The sequence below is a fragment of the Podarcis raffonei genome, chromosome 3 (genome assembly GCF_027172205.1).
Source record: "Podarcis raffonei isolate rPodRaf1 chromosome 3, rPodRaf1.pri, whole genome shotgun sequence".
In the NCBI taxonomy this organism is placed as follows: Eukaryota; Metazoa; Chordata; class Lepidosauria; order Squamata; family Lacertidae; genus Podarcis; species Podarcis raffonei.
In genome coordinates, this window is record NC_070604.1 from 116,234,784 (window position 1) to 116,259,622 (window position 24,839).

The 24,839-nt window shown below is 47.0% G+C and overlaps 1 protein-coding gene across 1 annotated transcript in view; it reads left to right on the forward strand.

Moving 5' to 3' along the window:
• REL (REL proto-oncogene, NF-kB subunit) overlaps nucleotides 1-24,839 on the forward strand; it is a 51,276-nt gene that overhangs the window by 9,169 nt on the left and 17,268 nt on the right. The window contains exons 2-4 of the mRNA XM_053383700.1: nucleotides 3,281-3,423; nucleotides 7,210-7,358; nucleotides 18,055-18,146. Coding sequence (XP_053239675.1) covers nucleotides 3,281-3,423; nucleotides 7,210-7,358; nucleotides 18,055-18,146 — 384 coding nt within the window. The remainder of the gene's footprint in view (nucleotides 1-3,280; nucleotides 3,424-7,209; nucleotides 7,359-18,054; nucleotides 18,147-24,839) is intronic.

The window sequence follows — 24,839 nt, forward strand, 5'->3', positions numbered from 1 at the left end:
TAGCAGTCAGTTACAAAGGAACTCCAAAAATGTAACCAAACCTGTATTGAACTTGTTCCGGGTGCATGTATAATCTGCTTATTCAAGTAAAGAGCTACCAGATTTCAGGATTTTTGGAAGAGTGACAAATGAATGGGCGCTATTAAGATGTGTATCTCCAACTGCAGACAATATATTTTAAGCTGGTTAGCGGCCTGTTATGGGAGGGTGTCCCCCCTCCTTTCAAATAACAAGGGAAGTTTCTAACTTCCTAGTAAAGCCATATGTTTCTAGCTAATTGCCCCTTTGTAATGGTTACATTGATAAAGAAGGGGAAGTTTCCAAAATACTCTGAAGTAAAGCTCTCTTTGCTTCAGACATGTGAATTCCAAGCGTTCAGCACTAGGGTTGTGCAATAGAAAAAAGCCACGTTAAAAAGCTTCTCCATTTTTCATTGATCCAGTATTAAATTCCTCATCTCCACATTAGTTTGTGATTTTCTTTTTCCTCTGAAATTTGGTGGGAAGTTCTCCCAATTTACATATACAGTATGTGTGAGGTTTCGTCTGATTTTCACGTTTCTGCAAATCAACTTCCCCAGATAGAATGTGTTTCTGTATGTTATTTTCACCAATATATGCCTGTCGATTGATGGTCTCCTTGCCCTACCATGGTGCATTTTGTGTACACCTTACTTGGTTGGGGGACTGCACTGCAAAACACGAAAAAATGCAGATGTTGTTCATTTTGCATAGCAGTTCGAAAGCACATCAAAGTGCAAGTAGATAAATAGGTACCGCTCCAGCGGGAAGGTAAACGGCGTTTCCGTGCACTGCTCTGGTTTTGCCAGAAGTGGCTTAGTCATGCTGGCCACATGACCCAGAAAAACTGTCTGCGGACAAACGCCGGCTCCCTCAGCCTGTAAAGCAAGATGAGCGCCACAACCCCAGAGTCGGCCATGACTGGACCTAATGGTCAGGGGTCCATTACTGTTTCAGAAAATGTGAATTAGATAGATTTGCCTATTCGAACAGAAGCTACCCCAGCCCTTAAAACTTCTGCCCCTCCCTGATGGCTTGCTTTCCTAGATCTGCAGCCTAAGTGGTGTAGTACAGTACCTTATCACTGGATTCTGCTGAAATGTATAAATTTGGCCTTAACAGGCTGCATGCATGGGGCTCTGCTAGTTGCTCTGTTGGTGACCGTGTCCTGAAGAACATGGGGAAAGCACAGATTTCTTTTTTCAAAGTAAATATGAATTTGAACATAGAATTATAGAGTTGGAAGGGGTCAAACCCTTGCGATGCAGGAACCTTTTGCCCAACGTGAGACTCAAACCCACAACCCTGAAATTAAGAGTCTCAATCTCTACCAACTGAGCTATTCCTTTGGACTGTGTCTTTGAACACTGAGTTCTGCTTTTCCACATAATACACACTGTTGGTGATATTAATTTCCAACCACAGATCAAGTGGTTGGAAAGAAGCTGGTTCTTGACTTAGTGAAGTGCAGGTGATGTCATCATCAGGATAAGAAACCAAATAACTTTCTCTCTCTCTCTCTCTCTCTCTCTCTCTCTCTCTCTCTCTGCCTCTTGATTTTAGGCCAAAAAGACAGAATTTTTAAGCAGCAATGCAGCAGCTGGTTGAGACAATTTTATTAACGATTTTGATTTGCTTGTATCAGGTCTGTGGCTGTATAATAAAAGCTGATTTTTGAATTTCATTAATCCAGCTAGCCTCAATCAAGCCATTCCTTCCTAATGAGACAACTGGCTTTTGGTTTTAACATATTTTTTTTAAAGAAGACTGGTTTTCCCTCAAGCAGAACAACATAAAATTAATCCATGATATGATAAACGCACATGATAATAATAATAATCTAACAAATAAAGTTGCATATTCAAAAGATGAGCAGAAATATGTGTGTGACTCGCTGTGGTTTAAAGCATTTAAAAGAACAACAACAACACACACCACTATTTAGATGAAAAGGCTTCCAGTGGCTTACATAAGATCAGTAAAAACAAGACAATCCCTGTCCTCAAATTTACAATTTAAAAGACACAGCATAAAATGATAAAGGGATGAGGAGAGAAGAGGAAAACAAGCAAACTTAGCTACCGATTGTTAATTTTGCGTAGCTGCTCTGATATAGAATAGCTAGCGCAAGAAACAGTTCAGAAAGAGAAGGAGCTGGTTTCTCAGTAGGGACAATGGACAGGCAGTGTTTCCCATCGCTTCTGGTTCAGAAGAGACAAGGCACACTTTCCCGTAAATATTTCTGACATGCGCTTGTACTTTGCTTCACAAATCCACTTTCAGGCTACACATCAATATGACACGTGAGGCTGCTGGAAACAGCAATCCGTTCGGAGAACAGTGACTCGCAGATACTCTTAGCTAGCATAGCTGCCCTTAGCAAAAACAACAACACAGAGAAATACCGTATTTTTTGCTCTATAAGACTCACTTTTTCCCTCCTAAAAAGTAAGGGGAAATGTGTGTGCGTCTTATGGAGCGAATGCAGGCTGCGCAGCTATCCCAGAAGCCAGAACGGTAAGAGGGATCGCTGTGCAGCGATTCCTCTTGCTGTTCTGGCTTCTGAGATTCAGAATATATTTTTTCTTGTTTTCCTCCTCCAAAAACTAGGTGCGTCTTCTGGTCTGGTGCATCTTATAGAGCGAAAAATACGGTATTTATCACATGCTCCCAAATCATCCTTATTTAAACCATAGTTCCAAAGTTGAGAGAAGCACCTGTTCAGACAGTCTTAATTAATCCTATCAGTCCCAATTTCTAAGACCAGAGGAGTTTTGTGGCTTATCCGCAACTAAGCGAAGGGCTGTGATAACTGTGGCAGAGTACTGACGTTTCCAGGTTCAACCCCTTGGCATCTCCAAGTAGGACTGTGAGAGGACCCCTTCCTGAAGCCCTGGGGTGCTTCTGCAAGTCAATGTGAACAACACTGAGCTATAGGGACCAGTAGCTTTACCCAGTATAAAGCAAAAGGATACGTTTTTCTCTGTATTGGGCTATTGTTAGACTACAACTCCCATCATCCCTAGCTAGTGGGACCAATGGCCAGGGATGATGGGAATTGTAGTCTGAGGACCCAAGTTTGAGAAACACTGCTCTACAGGTATAAATAGGTGTATGAAAATGCGTATTGCAGAATTTGCATCGGGAGAGAAACCTGATTCCTACATCCCCTGTTTTTAGACTTTTCTGCCTGCTGTAAGGGAATACTTTACCTTTTTTAAAAAAAATAACATGTTGCACTGTTTTCTTTCTTTCCAAAGATGGTCATGAACCATACATTGAAATATGTGAGCAGCCTAGACAGAGAGGGATGCGCTTCCGGTACAAATGTGAGGGGAGATCAGCAGGCAGCATTCCGGGAGAACACAGCAGCGATATGAATCGGACTTTCCCGGCTCTACAGGTATTCCTCTTCGTTATTGTGTTTTTGTCTTTCTCTTATTTTAAAAAGGAACCAGAGTTGTTTTGCCCAAGAGGCAAATGCTTATTGTTTCATTTACTTACTTACTTACTTACCGTATTTTTCGCCCCATAGGGCGCACCTAGTTTTTTTTTGGGGGGGAATAAAGAAAAAAAAATTATTTCCCCCCCAGGTGCGGGGCTGGGGCGGGGGAAGCCCGAGCTTCCCCTGACCCCAGCCCCCAGAACAGGTTGCTATCCGCAAGCCTAGGGAGCCCAGCAGAAAGTCGCGCCGGGCTCCTATGGCTTGCGGAGAGCTGCCCAAAGCCCGGGGAAGTCGCGCCGGGCTCCCACGGCTTGCGGAGAGCTGCCCAAAGCCCAGGGAAGTCGCGCCGGGCTCCCACGGCTTGCGGAGAGCTGCCCAAAGCCCAGGGAAGTCGCGCCGGGCTCCTATGGCTTGCGGAGAGCTGCCTAAAGCCCAGGGAAGTCGTGCCGGGTTCCCACGGCTTGTGGAGAGCTGCCCAAAGCCCGGGGAAGTCGCGCTGGGCTCCCACGGCTTGCGGAGAGCTGCCCAAAACCCAGGGAAGTCGCGCCGGGCTCCTACGGCTTGCGGAGAGCTGCCCAAAGCCCAGGGAAGTCGTGCCGGGTTCCCACGGCTTGTGGAGAGCTGCCCAAAGCCCGGGGAAGTCGCGCCGGGCTCCCACGGCTTGCGGAGAGCTGCCCAAAACCCAGGGAAGTCGCGCCGGGCTCCTACGGCTTGCGGAGAGCTGCCCAAAGCCCAGGGAAGTCGTGCCGGGTTCCCACGGCTTGTGGAGAGCTGCCCAAAGCCTGGGGAAGTCGCGCCGGGCTCCTACGGCTTGTGGAGAGCTGCCTGAAGCCCGGGGTGCGCTCCACTGCGCTCCCCAGGCTTCGGGCTGCAGGCAGCTCTCCGCAAGCTGTGGGAGCCCGGCGGGAACTCCCGCAGGCTCCCAAGGCTTGCGGGTAGCTTCCTGAAGCCTGGAGAGCGAGAGGGGTCGGTGCGCACCTACCCCTCTTGCTCTCCAGGCTTCAGCGAAAGCCTGCATTCGCCCCATAGGACGCACACACATTTCCCCTTCATTTTTGGAGGGGGGAAAGTGCGTCCTTTAGCGTGAAAAATACAGTACTTACTTACTTACTTACTTATTTCATATTTCGCTTGATTGTAAAACAAAGAAAGAAAGAAACAACCCTCAAATTGTTTTACAAAATAGATAACGCAATAAAATCAAGGGGTGTGCAACAACACTTTAAAACATAAAAAAGCTAAAATAGTAAAACAGATTAAAATTACCTCAACTTCCTAAGCATCTGAGTAGGCTTGTCTAAACAAGAATATTTTAGCAGGCGCTGAAAATATTGCAATGAAGGGACTTGCCTGATATCAACAGACGAAGGTCCCAAAGTGTAGGAATCGGTGATGCCACACTATGTGATCGAATGCTTACAAATGCAGAACAGATATTATGTGGCACCTGCCAGTTCTGCCAATCAAAGTGGTTGAGTGGGCACGTGGGAGTAAGGCAATCCCACAGGCTCTAAAGGCCACAAACAGCCAAATTATATGCATGTCTACTTGGAAGTAAGGGCCATTGAATTCAGTAAGTAAATAGAACAGGCATAGGCAAACTTGGCCCTCCAGATATTTTGGGACTACCCATCATCCCTGACTACTGGTCCTGATAGCTAGGGTTGATGGGAGTTGTAGTCCCAAAACAGGGCTGAGTGTGCCTGTGCCTGAAGTAGAATAATAGAATCATGGAATTATTGAGTTGGATGGAACTCCGAGGGTCCAACACCCTACAATGCAGGAATCTTAACTAGATCATACACGACAGGTGACCATCCAACCTCTGCTTAAAAAACCTCCAGGGGAGTCCACAGCCTCCTGAGGAAGTCTGCTCCACTGTCAAACAGCTGTTAGGTATAGCACTGCAGGAGAAGGGCCCTTCCAGACCACCTGCTTATTGAACCTTCATTCTGATTTGTTTATGGGAAGGTTAGATGATGCTGTCTCAAAGCAAGTGCTATCTCAACTTCCCAGTGCATTTTCCTGTCACTTTCGTTATCTTAAGAACTCTGATCTTTAGGGGGGAAGCGGGCTTCTTGACACAGCGCCTCCTAATCAACTATACTCGGACACTCTAAAGTCACCGGTATGTGATTGGAAGTGCCCCAAGTTGATCTCTAGGACACAGGTGGGCAAGCTCAGTCAGGGGGCCGAAGACAGCCCTCCATGCTGCTCCATCTGGACCCCAGGACTCTAATTTGGCCATTCCTCCTCCCTGGACACATGCTCTCTTCCCAGGCCACATCCTTCATGCTCCATTAGTGTTTTTGCCTGGCTGGAATGTGTCCTTGAACTCTCGTCATGGGTCTTGCTTGCCTGGATAGAAGCTCGAAAAGAGTCTGTACTGTAGATGTTTGTGGAACATTCAAAATTCACATTCATTTCTCCACTCACTGTCGCCTCTGGCTGTTAGCCAGAAGGCTGGTGGTTCGAGCCCAGGGGGGGGGGGTTGGACTAGATGACCCTTGGGGTCCCTTCCGGCTCTGCTTCTATTTGTCCTGCATTTAAGATGGCCAAACTGCAGGACTGCAACAGGCAGGAAAGTGAGAGCATAAAAGCGGACCCAGCAGAAATGGCAGCTCTCCTGTTTGTTGGAAGAAAATACACGTGATATTTAACCACATATTCAGTGGCACCTGTAGTTTGGCCTCTTCAGTTGCTTGTGTACTGCTGTTTATTTGTTCATATGTTTTAGCTGTTTATAAGATGCTTGCCCTAAGCAGTGATGATAATAATAATAATAATAATAATAATAATTAATAATAATAATAATAATAATAATAATAATAATAATAAATTTTATTTATACCCCACCCAGAGCCGGCCTCAGGGCGGCTAACACCAGTAAAATTACAGTAAAAACATAATAGCGAAAAAACCCCAATTTAAAATACAGGTTAAAATCCAATTTAAAATGCAGCCTCATTTTAAAAGTAGCCCATAGATCCAAACCATAAGGGGAGGGAAACATAAGGGTCAGACTGAGTCCAAACCAAAGGCCAGGCTGAACAGCTCTGTCTTGCAGGCCCTGCGGAAAGATGTCAAGTCCCGCAGGGCCTTAGTCTCTTGTGACAGAGCGTTCCACCAAGTCGGGGCCAGCACTGAAAAGGCCTTGGCCCTGGTTGAGACCAATCTAACCACCTTGCATTCTGGGACCTCCAAAATGTTGTCCTCCATGGGGCAGACCAGGAGAGGCGGTCCCATAGGCACGTGGGTCCTAGGCCACATGGGGCTTTAATGGTGAAAACCAGATGAAACAATAAAGACAAATGACTAATTAGATTATTTTTTTAAAAAAAGTCATAGCAAGAAGACTAGCTACCAGGTTTGACAATCCCTTTTGAATCCCATAAGAGTGTGGTGATGATAACACCAAGGCTGCAGGTTCGATCCCTGTATGGGGCAGCTGCATATTCGTGCATTCAAGGGGGTTGGACTAGATGATTCTCAGGATTCCTTCCAATTCTGCAATTTTATGGTTCTATTATAGTTCCTTGGGAACAAAAGATTTCAGGGGCCACAGTTGCGAAGGCCCTGCTTCCAGCATTTCCTTGTTGCTGAGTCAGCGTTTCCTTGCTGCCTGAGGTCGTGAAGGACTTTAAAGGTTAAAACCAGCATATTGAAATAGAACCTGGAGGCGGTTCTTTTAATCAGGGCAGCTGGTTACGCCTTGAACGTGACAATTCCTCTCCACCTTTGCAGGTGTTCAACTACTTCGGGAAAATAAAAATCAGAATAACGCTGGTGACCAAGAATGAGCCATACAGACCTCACCCCCATCGGCTGGTTGGAAAAGACTGCGAAAATGGTTTCTATGAAGCTGAATTTGGCCCGGAGCGCAGAGTTCTGATGTAAGTAGCAGCTGTTGTTATGTGTGGCCAAAGACAGGACTAATGTATGAAGATCCTTGCTGGATCAGAGACCCATCGGGTCCAACATCCTCCTCTTAGAGAGGATAACCAGACAGGATGGTTAATATAGAAAGGGGGTGAGCTCTCCAGACATGCTTCAAGAGCTCCTTCTCAACTTGAACATTCAGAAGAACATGGCAGCAAGATAAAGGCTGGCTCCAACCTTATAGTCCTATCCAGAGCCATAGCTCAGTGGTAGAGTGTTTGCCTTGCAAGCAGGAAGGTCCCCGGTTCAAACCCCGGTATCTCCAGGTAGGAAAGTGAGTGACCTTTGAAGTTTAAAGATTAACAGGCTTGTTGCAGAATAAGCTCTTGTGAACGGGAGACAGCTCCCATCAGTGTGCTGCTTCCCTAAAAGTTCACACACACACACACTTCAAAGGGAGATTCCAGTGCAACATTCCCAACCTAAAACTTACCAGCATCTTTGATTTGATACCTTTAGGGCCTGGGTAGGCAAACTAAGTCCCGGGGGACGGATCCGGCCCAATTGCCTTCTAAATCTGGCCCGCGGACAGTCCGGGAATCAGCGTGTTTTTACATGAGTAGAATGTGCCCTTTTATTTAAAATGCATCTCTGGGTTATTTGTGGGGCCTGCCTGGTGTTTTTACATGAGTAGAATGTGTCCTTTTATTTGAAATGCATCTCTGGGTAATTGGGGTATAGGAATTCATTCATCCCCCCCCAAAAAAATATAGACCTGCTCTTTAAAGCTAGATAAATCTAGGTAGGTAAAGGACCCCTGGACGGATAAGTCCAGTCAAAGGTGACTATGGGGTTGTGGCGCTCATCTCGCTTTCAGGCTGAGGGAGCCGGCATTTGTCTGCAGACAGCTTTCCAGATCATGTGGCCAGCATAACTAAACTGCTTCTGGTGCAACGGGACACCGTGAAGGAAGCCAGAGCACACAGAAATGCCGTTGACCTTCCCGCCACAGCGGTACCTATTTATCTACTTGCACTGGCATGCTTTCAAACTGCTAGGTTGGCAGGAGCTGGGACAGAGCAACAGGAGCTCACCCCGTCATGGGGATTCGAACCGCCGACCTTCTGATCGGCAAGCCCAAGAGGCTCTGTGATTTAGACCACAGTGCCACCCGTGTCCCTTGTGCCTCGATAAGGCAGCAAATGATAAACACACTTACTAAAGAGAAATCCCCATTGAGCACAGCATTGCAAGTAAACAGGCATAGGCTCATTCTGCATATCAGTTAGGATTTAAAGTGCTACAAAAGCCCCTCTGTTGTTTTCATTCTCCTGCTAGAGCAGTCATTCCAAAAAGCATAAGCCACGCTACATTCAAGTTTTTGTTTAGTGTTCATCTCACCAGGCATATAATGGGGTCAGGAAGACCCAGGGATAGGGAGATACTGGCTGGTTAGCATGAGATGCCTCTTTTGCAATTTGCTCTGATTTCTGATATTGCACAGTATTATCTGGCTTTCAACTTCCTATTTTGCATCCTCCCAGGGGTGGGGTGATGTCATGGGTTTTCCATGTGGGAAAGAATCAGGTTTCTGGATGTAGGTGGGGAGAGTCCCTTAATGCTGTCCTGTGACCTGATACCATCACATGCAAATTAGGAAGCTGCATTAGCACCTATTCAAATGAGATCAGAAAACTGGCTCTCTTTCTCTCTGTCTCTCTCTCTCTGCGTATCTATTTATTTGCCATCTATCTGTGTATAGGCAATATATTACCATTTTTTCCTTGATCACATGGTTTGACATTACCCTGTTTTTTGTGGAAACACTAATGCCAACCTGACCAATTTGCACTATTTCCCGTGTGAATGCTTTTTAAACACAAAACCACAATACCTACTGCTAAATGGACGCTCACGTCCTCTGCTGACAGTTTAAAGGGGGGGATCTTTCTCTGCGTGGGAGTGTAGGCCCCCTTTCAGAGCTATTCCATTTAACCTGCTCACGTTCATAAAAGAGAAGTCTGAAGGCATCGAGTAAACTTCAGAGTAATTTCCATTCAATGTGCATTTACGGCGCAAGCCGTAATCTACTATCCCACTGAATTAAATGGGATTTACTCCCGTGTAAGTAGGCTTAGAATTCGAGCCTCACAGTGTGATCCCAATCATGTCTACTTGCAAACAAGTCCTTCTGACCTCAGTGGAGCTTACTCCCAGGTAAGCGGGATTATGACTGCAGTAATCCAAACCTGCTTTCCACTGAATTCAATAGGACTTACTTCTCAGTAGACATTACTTCTCAGGGGGTTGGACTAGGTCAGGCATAGGCAAACTCTGGCCCTCCAGATGTTTGGGACTACAATTCCCACCACCGCTGACCACTGGTCCTGTTAGCTAGTGATGATGGGAATTGTAGTCCTTCCAACTCTACAGTTCTAGGATTCCAAATTTGTACTGTAAGGCTACAATCCTATACCTGCTTCCTTGAGAGCAGCACCCCTGAACTCAATTACTTCTGAGTTAGATGACTTGTACCGTAAATGTACACATTGGTACATTTCAAGGGAATGGGCTATTTTGAAGGTCCTGGTTATGGCATAGATTTCCTGGATAAAGCTGTATTTAAAAATAGCCACACTACCTCTAGGCCAGACATAGGCAAACTCGGCCCTCCAGATGTTTTGGGACTACAACTCCTATCATCCCTAGCTAACAGGACAAATGGTCAGGGATGATGGGAACTGTAGTCCCAAAACATCTGGAGGGCCAAAATTGCCGATGCCTGCTCTATGCCAATCTGTCTCAAATGAACTTGAAAGCCTCATTATCACTGCATTCACTAGCCAGAGCTGAGGAGACCCTGGGCATTCTGGCAGGTCGTATCATTGTTCCCGCTCTGGACCTTGTGCATCTCCTCTACTACACCACAGATCCCTGCCACTTGGACTTTCTGCCAAAGAGTTGTTGTTTAGTTGTTTAGTCGTGTCCGACTCTTCGCGACCCCATGGACCAGAGCACGCCAGGCATTTCTGTCTTCCACTGCCTCCCGCAGTTTGGTCAGACTCATGCTGGTAGCTTCGAGAACACTGTCCAACCATCTCGTTCTCTGTCGTCCCCCTCTCCTTGTGCCCTCCATCTTTCCCAACATCAGGGTCTTTTCCAGGGAGTCTTCTCTTCTCATGAGGTAGCCAAAGTACTGGAGCCTCAGCTTCACGATCTGTCCTTCCAGTGAGCACTCAGGGCTGATTTCCTTCAGAATGGAGAGGTTTGATCTTCTTGCAGTCCATGGGACTCTCAAGAGTCTCCTCCAGCACCATAATTCAAAAGCATCAATTCTTTGGCGATCAGCCTTCTTTATGGTCCAGCTCTCACTTCCATACATCACTACTGGGCCAAAGAGGTAGTGGAAGAGAAACACACGCTTTCATCTCCCTGTGAAAGAGGCAAAAACAGAGCGACAGCGGTTTTGCTTTTGAACTGCAGCGCTTCATATCAGAGCAGAACATCCAGTTCTGAAAGGAAGTCACCGTCCTTCCTGTGACTCACGAAGGAGATGGGTGCACACCGCTGGGTCTTGCAAAGCACCTGGATGTTGACAAAACATCCTAGTCATCGACGCAGCCGTAGCCGTTGGGCCATTGGTTTGGCAGCTGAGGGAATGGCAGACCCACAAATGATTGTGCCGGGAGGGTAGACCCAGGAGGTCTCTCCACACAGGGGGCATTGGTTTGGCAGCTGAGGGAATGGCAGACCCACAAATGATTGTGCTGGGAGGGTAGACCCAGGAGGTCTCTCCACACAGGGGGCATTGGTTTGGCAGCTGAGGGAATGGCAGACCCACAAATGATTGTGCCGGGAGGGTAGACCCAGGAGGTCTCTCCACACAGGGGGCATTGGTTTGGCAGCTGAGGGAATGGCAGACCCACAAATGATTGTGCTGGGAGGGTAGACCCAGGAGGTCTCTCCACACAGGGGGCATTGGTTTGGCAGCTGAGGGAATGGCAGACCCACAAATGATTGTGCTGGGAGGGTAGACCCAGGAGGTCTCTCCACACAGGGGGCATCCCGGCCCGTTTTACCACCTGAGGTGAAACGGGAAGGTGTCGTCCCTGCCGAAGCTTTGATTTCTGGGGTTGTGTGCCTGAGGTTATAGCTACATCGGCTTCTGGCGAGATCTCATGAGAATTCTACGAGCTCTCGCTGGAAGCAGCTGCATGATCCACATGGGACACCACCGTCCCACGGGATTCCGCCGCCTGAGGTATCTGCTTCAGTCTGTCTCATGGGCAGGCCGGTCCTGTCTCCAGATGTGGAGTACAGTTACCCTTGTCCCAAGAAAGGACACCTGCCCCAATTCTACACTCTACCCTGATATCTGGTAGGTGCAGGGACTCCCATTGTCTTAGATCACACCTGGATTTGCCAGTGGCAGCAGGATTTTCTTGGCCTGGGTAATAATAATAATAATAATAATAATAATAATAATAATAATATATTTATACTCCGCGCATCTGGCTGGGTTTCCCCAGCCACTCTGGGCGGCTTTCAACAGAATATTAAAATACAATAGTCTATTAAACATTAAAAGCTTCCCTAAACAGGATGTCTTCTAAAAGTCTGTGGGAAGTGTTTAACACTGCCAGTTCCTTGCTCCAAATTCCTGTGTGCCACCATATCAAGAATGCATATTCAGGGGGTTTTTTTATGGTGAAGGATCACACCTACATCGTACATTTAAATCACCCTGGCTCCTTCCCCACAAGAATGCTGGGAACTGTAGTTTGTTAAGGGTGCTGGGAATTGTAGTTTGTTAAGGGTGCTGGGAATTGTGAGGGTTAAACTGTATTGTCTTATACTGTCATGTTGTTTGTCTATACCAGGGGTCAGCAAACTTTTTCAGCAGGGGGCTGAACCATATTTTTTGGGGAGGGGGAAATAAATGAATTCCTATGCCCCACAAATAACCCAGAGATGCATTTTAAATAAAAGGACACATTCTACTCATGTAAAAGCATGCTGATTCCCAGCCCGTCCACAGGCCAGATTTAGAAGGTGATTGGGCCGGATTCGGCCCCCGGGCCTTAGTTTGCCTACCCATGGTCTATACCAGTGTTTCCAAAACTTGGGTCTCTGTCTGTTTTTGGACTACAAGTCCCATAATCCCTAGCTAGCAGGACCAGTGTCAGGGATTATGGGAACTGTAGTCGAAAAACAGCTGGCTTGGTAAATACTGGTATGGACTCACTGATGTTTGCCATAAAAAGAAAAAAGGCTGATCAGATGTTCAACCCAGTCCACCTAGGCCTGCCATTTTGTAAGAAATCCGTATGCTGATTGAGGCACAGTCACCGCAGGGTTGTCTGAATGGCTGGGGGCTGTGCCTAACTCTTCCGTATCAGGTCAAACCTCATTGTAGGGATGGTGGGAGGAACTGGTTTCAGTTTGCATTAAAAGGCTTTCCGAGGCAAGACACTAACCAAAGCACAGCTATCCTTTGAAATTTGCACTTCTCAAAATTTTCGAAGTGGCTTATCAGTTAATTTGGAGTAACACTGATTATTATTATTATTATTATTAATTTTTGTACCGCCCTACATCTGTAAACTCAGGGTGGTTCACACCATAAAATCACAGTGTGTGTGTGTGTATATGTGTGTGTGTGTGTAACAAAATACAGAACTGAAAGCAAGATAAACAAAGCCTAGTTCACACAAAGCTCAGTGCCTATTTGACAAATCAAAGGAATCTTAGAGTTTAGTCAACAAAGTAAAGTAGTCCTTCTTAAAAGAAGTCATTCTTCTTCAGTATTTCATCATTTGCTATGATAACACACTAATGCAGAAAAACAGCCCAAGAAATTATAGGCTCTAAACTCTCTCGCCCCCTTGGATTTGCCCTCTAATCCAACTGAAGCTGTAATAATTACTGGCGGTTCCCCCGCTGCGAGAAGCACAGCTACAGGGAACCAGGCAGAGGGCCTTCTCGGTAGTGGCGCCCGCCCTGTGGAACACCCTCCCACCAGATGTCAAAGAGAACAACAACTACCAGACTTTTAGAAGACATCTGAAGGCAGCCCTGTTTAGGGAAGCTTTTAATGTTTAATAGGTTACTGCATTTTAATATTTTGTTGGAAGCCGCCCAGAGTGGCTGGGAAACCCAGCCAGATGGGCGGGGTATAAATAAATTATTATTATTATTACCATATTTTTCACCCTATAGGACACACTTTTCCCCCTCCAAAAATGAAGGGGAAATGTGGGTGCGTCCTATGGGGCGAATACAGGCTTTTGCTGAAGCCTGGAGAGCGAGAGGCTCTCGTTCTCCAGGCTTCAAGAAGCTCTGCGCAACCCTCCGGAGCCCGGTGCGAAGCCACGCCGGCCTCCAGAAGGTCGCGCAGAGCTGCCTGCCCTCCCAGGGTCTGCACATCTCTGCATTCCGAAGCCTCGGGCGCGCTGAAGAGCGCTCCCGGGCTTCGCACAGCTGTCCGCAAGCCTGGGGAGACTGGCGCAGCTCCCTAGGCTTGCGGATAGCAGACTGTTCTGGGGGCTGGGGTCGGGGGAAGCTCGGGCTTCCCCCGCGCCAGCCCCGTGCCTGGGGGGGAAATAATTTTTTTTCTTTATTCCCCCCCCAAAAAAAAAACCTAGGTGCGTCCTATAGGGCGGTGCATCCTATGGGGCGAAAAATACGGTAATCACCCACTTTGGGAAACACTGTTCTAATGAAATTATATCACTCCCCATATATGTACACATTGCATTGGAAGCACATTTCCCCGCATCCCACCAAGACCCTGGGAATTGTGATTCATCTAACACAGAGCTACAACTCCCCGCACTCTTAATGAACTACAGGTCCCAGGATTCTTGGGGGGGGGGGAGCTTTGTAGACTATAGTATTTAAATATTCTGTTGGAAGCCACTCAGAGTGGCTGGGAAAACCCAGCCAGATGGGCGGGGTATAAATAATAAATTTATTATTATTATGATTATGATGATGATGATTATTATTATTAGTGTTGTGAGAGAGGGAGAAACAGCTTATCTCTCCCCACTTTCTCTATGCCTCACACAATTCTATAAACTTCTATTGTGACATCTCTTATTCACCTTTCCTCCAAAACTGAAAAGTCCCAAGTGTTGCTCCACCCCCTTCATCGTGTTGCTTTCCTTTTTCTAACTCTACAGTTTCCTTTGGAGGTGACACAGTATTCCACTGTCGATTTGCATAGCGACTTTACGATATCAACAGTTTCGATTTCAATTCCTTTCCTAATGATCCATGGAATTTGTCTTTCTCACAGCTGCCGCACACTGAGTGCTCCTCCACACATCTCCTTGACTCACAACTTCTCCCTGGGGAAACCCGCTATTTACCCCTGAATCGGAGCAAATGCTGATCGGGTTTTCCGTGGCTTGACGTTTGCTCCAGTTCAGCAGTAAAGAGCAGGTTTTCCTGGGGGAAGAAGTGGCACACACAGAAAACCACTAGGGATCGTGCCTAGAAAACACAAGATGAGCAGAAAACCTAATCAGACCCATGGTTTCTGGGCAAGGGACAAGCGATAGCTCAATGAGCTCAATGTCTTGTTCCTGATCAAGCTCAGACCCCATGGGAATATATGTGAAATTAAAAATTGTTTGTTGTTGTTTAGTCGTGTCCGACTCTTCATGACCCCATGGACCAGAGCGTGCCAGGCACTCCTGTTTTCCACTGCCTCCCGCAGTTTGGTCAGACTCATGCTGGTAGCTTCGAGAACACTGTCCAACCATTTCGTCCTCTGTTGTCCCCTTCTCCTTGTGCCCTCCATCTTTCCCAACATCAGGGTATTTTCCAGGGAATCTTCTCTTCTCATGAGGTGGCCAAAGTATTGGAGTCTCAGCTTCAGGATCTGTCCTTCCAGCGAGCACTCAGGGCTGATTTCCTTCAGAAAGGAGAGGTTTGATCTTCTTGCAGTCCGTGGAACTCTCAAGAGTCTCCTCCAACACCATAATTCAAAAGCATCAATTCTTCGGCGATCAGACTTCTTTATGGTCCAGCTCTCACTTCCATACATCACTGCTGGGAAAACCATAGCTTTAACTATACGGACCTTAAAATTGTTTGCCCCAGCATAAAATCATTGGGTCACATTTGCCATTTTACTGCCCATTCACTCAGTTTGGAGAGGTCCTTTTGGAGCTCTTCGCAATCCTTTTGTGTTTTAACAATCTTGAACTATTCAATGCCATCAGCAAACTTGGCCACCTCGCTGCTCACACCTAGCTCTAGTTTGTTCATGAACAAATTAAAAGGCACAGGTTTCAATATCGATCTTTGGGGGACTTTCAACATTTCCATTCAATGAGCAGTCCATTTATTCCCACTCTCCGCTTCCTGATACTTAACCAATTTCAGATCCGCAAGAGGACCTCTCCTCTTGTTCCATGACTGCTAAGCTTATTCAGGAGCTTTTGGTGAAGTACCTTTTGGAAAGTTTTTTGGAGGTCCAAGTACACTTTGTCAACTGCATCATCTCTAGCTATAAGCTTGTTGACACTCTCAAAGAACTCTTTAAAAGGCAGGACTTATCCTTGCAGAAGCCATGCTGATTCTCCTTCAGTAGGGCTTGTTCTTCTAGGTGCTTGGCTATTTTATCTTTTATCTTTATCTTTATCTTTATCTTTCCACCAGTTTTCCTGGGACAGAAGTTAAACTAACCAGCCTGTAATTTCCAGGATATCCCTGAATCCTTTTTTAAAAAATAAATAAAAAATTGGCATTGCCTCGGCTGTTTTCCAGTCCTCAAGTATGGAGGCTGAAATGAGGGACAAGCTACAGATTTTTGTTGCCAGTTTGGTAATTTCACATTTGAGTTCTTTAAGAACTCTCAGGTGGGTGTAATTTGCACTCGCCAATTTGCCAGTTTTAATTTTGTCTGTTAGGCCTAGAACTTCATCCCTTGCTACCACTATCTGTCTCAGTTTCTTAATCCCCTCCCCTCTTTCTTTTTCCCTTTTTCCTTCTGTGATGGAACTTCTACTTGGGGACTTCCCTGGCTTTTTTCTGACCCACGTAGGACCAGTCTGGATAGTTAGCCTTGGTGAAGACTTGACGTTTTCATCCCCGATTTTTTTTTTTTTAGTTTCTCCTGAAATGAGGCTGCATTTTAATGTTGTATTTTAATCTTGTTTTTTAAGTTGTATTTTAATCAATTGTTTTATATCTGGTGTTAGCCACCCTGAGCCCGGTCTTGGCTGGGGAGGGCGGCGTATAAATAAAAATTTTATTATTATTATTATTATTATTATTATTATTATTATATCTCAGGCTCCCTTCCTGAAAAACTTAGTTCATTCACTGGGATTTGTCTTCTGTTGTGAAGACAGATGTAAAAAATTCATTTAGCTTCTTTATAGTCTTCTTATCCTTCTTTATCAAATCTTTGACTCCCTTGCCATCTAAGGGCCCAGTTGCCTCCTTAGAACAAGGGTTGGCAAAGTTTTTGTAGCTTGGGCCGGTTCATGGTTCTGCAGACGCCGCGGTGGGCCGGAGTATGTGTGTGTGCATGGATGCATGTGTTAGTTTCTGTTTGTCACTGAGCAGCTGCTTAGAGTCACAGGACTCTGTTTACATTCCAGACACATTGCATACTGTTGGAAGTCTCACGGGAGACGAGAGACGGATGTGACGTTACTGGTTTCCTGTTCCTTTGTTTCAGTTGCTCTCTGCTTTCATAGAGAAGAGGATGTATTTTTCTTTGCTGTCTGCGTAGCGAGAAATAAAACTCTTTAGCCATGTAGCCATAAATCTCATCACTTCCCTGTGCTGGAAACTCTGCTGGATGGGAATGTGCCTGAGGCCTTATCAGAGGCTCAGGTCATTAATTGTTGTCAGAGGTGATACTGAAGGCTCGGCCGGAGGAAAACGAGTTTTATCAGCTTGGCCGAGCGGAGATCCTGACAGCATGCGCAAATACTATTTCTGGCGCTAAGAGCAATGGACTCGTAATCTGGTGAACCGGGTTCACGTCTCCGCTCCTCCACATGCAGCTGCTGGGTGACCTTGGGTTAGTCACACTTCTCTGAAGTCTCTCAGCCTCACTCACCTCCCCGAGTGTTTGTTGTGGGGGAGGAAGGGAAAGGAGATTGTTAGCCGCTTTGTGACTCCTTCGGGTAGTGATAAAGCGGGATATCAAATCCAAACTCTTCTTCTTCTTCCAACGCGGAGGAGGAATGCGCAGCTTCCCATTGGCTGCAGGAGCTTCCTGCAACCAATGGGAATCCGGCCAGCATAGCTGAAGGCGGTTCCCGCTCTGCTCTGCACTGGTTTAGCGCGGCGCACAGGAAACAACTGAGCAGGTGGCAGGGGTCCCTGAGTGGGCAGTGGGGGTTCATGGGCCAGTTAAATGACCCCCATGGGCCGCTTGTGGCCCATGGGCCTTAGGTTGCCAGCCCTTGTCTTAGAAGGTCTCCTGCTACAAATGTCCTTAAGGAACTTGTTTTTAGCAACGCACTCCTCAGATTCTCTTTTAGCATACCTTACAGGTTGCTTTCCCCCCTTTTTTGGTTTTTGCCAAAGTCTATGTTCCTTTTTGTTCTCTTCATTGAGTTGCAGTGGAATTTGTCAGAATCAGAATTTCCACAATAAGTCATTTCAAGCCAATATTGTGTTGCTGTTGCTTCTTCGTTTTTTTTTTTAAAATCTTCTAATTGTTGACTGTGCGTGTTCCAGTTTTCAGAATTTGGGCATACAGTGCGTGAAGAAGAGAGAGCTCAAGGAATCTATCGTTTCCCGGATCACAAAGCAAATCAACCCCTTCAGTGGTAAGTAACCGTGGCAATTTACTTTGCCAACATTTTATTCAATGGATTCATTCATGGGATGCTTGTTTTCTCAGAATGTGCCAAGCCATGTCAAGGGGCAGGCTGGAGTAGCTATGTGTCTGTGGAACTCCCATCCCATGAGATGCTTAGCTCAAGTAATTCATGCATTTGCTGCTGAAGATGTTGCTTGAAATAATGCAACAAATAGTATGCCAGGGCTAGGGAATATCAGGCCTGTTTTGGACACACACACACCCCGCAGCCACACCCTCTTTCCTGAGTCCATATCGTCCACTGGCCTTGCTTCAGCGGAGAGCCAGCTTGGTGTAGTGGTTAAGAGCGATAGACTCGTAATCTGGTGAACCGGGTTCGAGTCTCCGCTCCTCCACATGCAGCTGCTGGGTGACCTTGGGCCAGTCACACTTCTATGAAGTCTCTCAGCCTCATTTACCTCACAGAGTGTTTGTTGTGGGGGATAAAGCAGGATATCAAATCCAAACTCTTCTTCTTCACACCCTTGTTTAGTGGTTTTTGCCAAGCTGGAATTTGTCCTTGGCTCTGATAGAATGCATCTTGTTTGCCAGCGGAGGCTATTCCCAACAGGGTGAACGGGGCACAGTTTCGCCTTCACAGAGCTTGGCAGGGAGGAGGATGGGGGACAAAACTATAAATAGTGGACTCCACCTGTAATTCGCTCTGGCTCCACCTTCTGTTGCCCTCCCAGCCCTTCCACCTTCCCAGACCCAACAGGCACCAGCCACCCCTGTCATCTGAATGAGCTTTGACCAGTAGCTCGATGAAGGCTAGGGAAGGGTGTTTGAGTGTGTCGAAACTAGCCTGCTTTACAAAGGTAACATTTGCATTAATTGCTCCTCCCACCTTTGCCTCTGGCCCCACCCACCATGGGCGTGCGAACCTCAGAAAGTTGCCCAGAAGGAAACCAGGTCCTCATGCTGGAAAACACTCCGTACCCCTGGTCTCATGGGAATGAAGTATTAGGGAGGACAACCTGAAATTGGAGGTCAGAGCCAGGGTTACTCCAACACTTCATAGTATAGGCATTCTCTGAAGTTATTTTAAGGGAACATCTAAAAATGTAATCTTTACTGTGTACCTGGAATTCCCCCCCCCTTTTTTAGGGAGTTCTTTTCTGAACATCATTAGTTTTCCTTGCTGTGAAACGGGCATTTTGTGCTTCCCACAACACTCTCTCCATTTTCTAAAAGTGTCCCTGGGCTGAGAAAGATTGGGGACCCCTGGGTTACACAAGCACAATCAGAAAAAGAGAGCTCTGAACAGGCAAATTGAAGTCAAAGAACTTGGAGTGACAGGGTTCTGTCTCGCTTGTGTGACACACTATTGCCTAATTGTGAATTGTACAACATGCCATTGAAGAAAATAGATGGTTGCAGCGAGGCACAGTGAAGCATAGGAAGTTGCCTTGTACCAGGTCAAACTATGTGTCCATCTAGTTCAGTATCTTCTTACTCTGAAGGGATGCGGGTGGCACTGTGGTCTAAACCACTGAACCTCTGGGGGTAGCCAATCAGAAGGTCAGCGGTTCGAATCCCCGCAACAGGGTGAGCTCCTGTTGCTCAGTCCCTGCTCCTGCCAACCTAGCAGTTCGAAAGCACGCCAGTGCAAGTAGATAAATAGGTACCACTGTGGCGGGGAGGTAAACGGCTCTTCGATGTGCTTTGGCACTTGTCATGGTCCTCCGTGCACCAGTAGCAGTTTAGTCATGCTGGCCACATGACCCGGAAAACTGTTTGTGGACAAACGCTGGCTCCCTCGGCCTGAAAGCGAGATGAGCGCTGCAACCCCATACTCGCCTTTGACTGGACTTAACTGTCCAGGGGTCCTTTCCCCATTTTTTACCTTACTCTGAGTAGCAGTGGCTCTCAGACAGAGACCTGTATCATCACCTGCTACCTGAGCCTTTTTAGCAGGAGATGCTGGCAATTGAGCCTCGGACCTTCTGCACACTAAGTAGGTCCTCAGACACAGTCGTTACCTAAAGGGGATCATGAAGTACATCACAGAATTGCTTCTCTTACCACATGATGCTGAACTGAAAGGCTGAACTCATCATACGACGGCCACTTTGCCACCCACAAGGCAGAGAGGCTGGTGGGACAACTTCCCACCCACTTGCCGTGTGTCGAGTTGCCAAGGCTTTAGTCATGCCACCAGCCCTCTGCCATTGACTCATACTTGCAGAGATATGTTTCCTTTTGGCAATGTCCAGTCTCTTATCTGGTGTGGGTGGGGAAGGAAAAAGGAAAGAGGTCGAAAAGGAAAACCAGAGGCTCTGTAAAGTGGGCTGTGCAAATTCTCCTTTATTCCCAATGTGTTGTTATTCCTTTGGATTTGGATGGTGCTTTTAAGCGTTCAAGTGCTTTGCAGGCTTTGTCTTTTTATGTTCCTAACATCCAGCGCTGGCCGGGGAAAGGTGAGGCTTGGCTAAAAGGGGCTTTGAAGGCACCACCAATCACCAGTGCCTTCAAAGCGCCTTCTGCGGCCCTTTCCAAATCATTGACGATCACCTGCTTATCGGGCTGCCCACCTGTCTAAGTTCACCTGCTGGGGTCTTGGAGGTCAAATATCTGGTCCACTGGGCTGAAAAGGTTCCCTAGTCGTGCCTTCCAGTATTCACTTTAGATAAGGTCAAGGGACCCGTGACCATTAGGTCCAGTCGTGGCCGGCTCTGGGGTTGCGGCGCTCATCTCGCTTTACTGGCTGAGGGAGCCGGCGTACAGCTTCCGGGTCATGTGGCCAACATGACTAAGCCGCTTATGGTGAACCAGAGCAGCACATGGAAACACTGTTTACCTTCCCACTGTTTACCTATTTATCTACTTGCACTTTGATGTGCTTTCGAACTGCTAGGTTGGCAGGAGCAGGGACCGAGAAACGGGAGCTCACCCCGTCACGGGGATTCGAACCGCCGACCTTCTGATCGGCAAGTCCTAGGCTCTGTGGTTAAACCCACAGTGCCACCTGCGTCCCAATTCACTTTAGATAGGTCAGTATTATTAATATTGCAATAAGGAGGAGAACTTCAGTTCAGTGCTCCAGGCTGCCATCCAGCCACTCCCTCTTCAAAGCCACTCCATTCCTTCACTTCTCCCTCACCAGTTCCCCATTCCCCTATATCCTACACCCTGTGACCAATGAACATACCGTATTTTTCGCCCTATAGGACGCACCGGCCCATAGGACGCACCTAGATTTGGGGGGGGGAATAAAGGGGAAAAATTTATTTTCCCCCCCAGGCGCGGGGCTGGGGCAAGCCCGAGCTTCCCCCGACCCCAGCCCCCAGAACAGGCAGCTCTCCGCAAGCCGTGGGAGCCCAGCGCGAAGTCACGCCGGGCTCCCACAGCTTGCGGAGAGCTGCGCGAAGCCCGCTCTGGGAGCATGCGGGGCCTTGAAACAATGTCGGGGGACAGCGGGAAGGCGCGCTGTGCCTCCCCGCTGTCCCCCGAGCTTGCAGGGATGGCGACGGCCAGCCTTGAAACCACGTTGGGAGACAGCGGGATGGCGCGCTGCGCCTCCCCGCTGTCCCCCAAGCTTGCGGGGCTGGCGGTGGGGCTCTCCTGAAGCCTGGAGAGCGAGAGGGGTCGGTGCGCACCGACCCCTCTCGCTCTCCAGGCTTCAGCAAAAGCCTGCATTCTCCCCATAGGACGCACACACATTTCCCCTTCATTTTTGGAGGGGAAAAAGTGCGTCCTATAGGGCGAAAAATACGGTACTTACTGGACTGTTTTGGTTTGTTTGTTTTTTGTAGTGCTGAGCATAATTCTCCCCCTCCATGCTCCCATCTGCAGGACCACCAGTGTCCCTTGAACAGTGTGTGAGTGGAGGAGGAGAATATTGGGGGGCGCTGAGGAGGAGGGAGCAAAATATACAATTGTGGGAGACTTACCTATTTTTCAGCAAGGTGGTTCAAGGCTAGCTGTTTGGTTGGTTGTTTAAGTGCCTAACGCAGGCTTCCTAACCTCGGCCCTCCAGATGTTTTGAGACTACAATTCCCATCATCCCTGACCACTGGTCCTGCTAGCTAGGGATCATGGGAGTTGTAGGCCAAAAACATCTGGAGGGCTGAGGTTGAAGAAGCCTGGCCTAACACTTGACATTGGGATGATTACATATTGTTCGGCAATTTAGACTACACCTCATTCTGTATTTTCTTGCACTATCTATGCCAGAGATCATTAAAATATAATTTCTGCGCATGCGTGGTTTTCAACATTCTTTCCCCCCCGATTGGTGGCGCAGCCCTCCTTTTCCTTACCTTATGACTGAACCAAGTCATGGTTTGGATCAAAATTGTGTTTGGGGCAATCCATGGTTTAGCCTGCTGTCTCAGTTGAGCCGCTGATTCCATCCATTTGCTGTGGGGATACAAAAGTGTGTATTTCATTATCTTGTACACGTCGTTGACTCCCTTTGCATTTAAAAATTTAAGAAATCTTATAAATCAATGAAACGTTGAGGTTCATTTAGCAATCTGTGTTTTTGTTTTTGGTTTTTAAAAAAACCCAAACCAAAATCTGGTTAGTTAGTTGCAATAAATAGATGAGTAAATGGTTTCTTTCTTTCTTTCTTTTTTTGAGAATGCTGAAGGAAGTCCATAGTTTCCCTTAAATGTGACATAACCCGCCTACTCAGACTCAGAACACATTGGGATTTTAAGGAGTTTCTGTCTCAATTTTTGTTACATTTCAGATTTTACTTTTCCTACGGTTGAGTATGTAGTTTACAAAAATTCATTAACAATAATGTATGGCATTTCAACAACTTCCAGTATACAAAATCTTAATTAATATATTCAATGCCATTGTCGGAGTTCCGTTGGGATCGCACCAGAACAAGTACACAATATAGAGAGTTGCTCTCAGGGACGTATTTAAGGAATATGTTGACTGCTTGGCTCTGAGCTATTGAGCTGCGCATGTCATTATTATTTTGGCACTGTATATATTATTTAATGTTTCATGTATTACAAATAGTTGAAATGCTGTACAGTCAAACCTCGGTTCCTGAACCCCTCCGTTTTGGAACATTTCGGCTCCTGAACGACGAAAACCTGGAAGTAAACCTGCTCCGGTTTTGGGACAATTTCCGGAAGCCGAACGTGCTACGCGGCTTCTGTTTTGAGTTTCCCTATTGTATTGAGGCTTTTGCTTTCCGTTTTCAGTTGTCGAACGTTTTGGAAGATGAACAGCCTTCCAGAACGGATTACGTTCGACGAGCGAAGTTTGACTGTGCATTGTTGTTAATGAGTTTTTGTAAACTACATACAGTGGTACCTCAGGTTACAGACGCTTCAGGTTACAGACTCCGCTAACCCAGAAATAGTACCTCGGGTTAAGAACTTTGCTTCAGGATGAGAACAGAAATCGTGCTCTGGCGGCCGGGCGGCAGCGGGAGGCCCCATTAGCTAAAGTGGTGCTTCAGGTTAAGAACAGTTTCAGGTTAAGAACGGACCTCCGGAACGAATTAAGTTCTTAACCCGAGGTACCACTGTACAGAGTTGCAGCTTTGAAACGCAGCAAGGCCTGAGCAAAGCGTTCGCCGAACAGGTGGGATTGCTTGAAGTTCGGCAGAGGAGGGAGGAGTTGTGGGTTTCGCTTTGCTTTGCGCAACTCACATCAGGGCGTCACGCAGGCCTGCGCCAGCTCTCCGCGAAAGCTCCCCTATCTATCACACTCTCCGGCCCTCCTACAGTTCACTGCAATCGTTCCACCGAAACTGACACGTCACGGGGAGGCTGCGCTCATGAGGAAGCACCTCTCTCTGTGGGATTGGCCGTGGTTAATGAGCTCGCTAGCAAAGCACAAGCTTTCAGTGGGATGCCGGTAGAAACAGAGATTAAGCCGGTGGGTGTAAGGAGGACAGCTGTCAGCAGAGATATTGGAAGGAGTCTCCCGGTCCGATTCCACTTTGAATGGCACTTGTGGCTGAGGGTGGAAATTGAATAACAGATTAGGGCTACCTGCTTTCATGCTTTGGTTGTGGGCTGGAAACATCTCACTGGAAGACAGAGAAGCAATCACTCTCCCTGTATACATACTATACATTTAAAGCTCCCCCCAACAAGAATCCTGGGAACTGTAGTTCATTAAGGGTGCTGGGAATTGTAGCTCTGTGTTGGATGAGTTCCCAGGGTCCTGGTGGGATGTGGGGAAATGTTCTTCCAATGCAGTGTGTACATATATGGGGAGTGATATAATTTCATTAGAACAGTGTTTCCCAAAGTGGGCGATATAATAATAATAATAATAATAATAATAATAATAATAATAATAATAATATTTATACCCCGCCCATCTGGTTGGGTTTCCCCAGCCACTCTGGGGGGCTTCCAACAAAATATTAAAATGCAATAACCTATTAAATATTAAAAGCTTCCCTAAACAGGGCTGCCTTCAGATGTCTTAGAATCATAGAATCATAGAGTTGGAAGAGACCACAAGGGCCATCGAGTCCAACCCCCTGCCAAGCAGGAAACACCATCAGAGCACTCCTTCTAAAAGTCTGGTAGTTGTTTTTCTCTTTGACATCTGGTGGGAGGGTGTTCCACAGGGTGGGTGCTACTACCGAGAAGGCCCTCTGCCTGGCTCCCTTCTCGTAGGGCCTCGGCGCTGGACCTGTGTCCAGGCAGAATGATGGGGTGGAGATGCTCCTTCA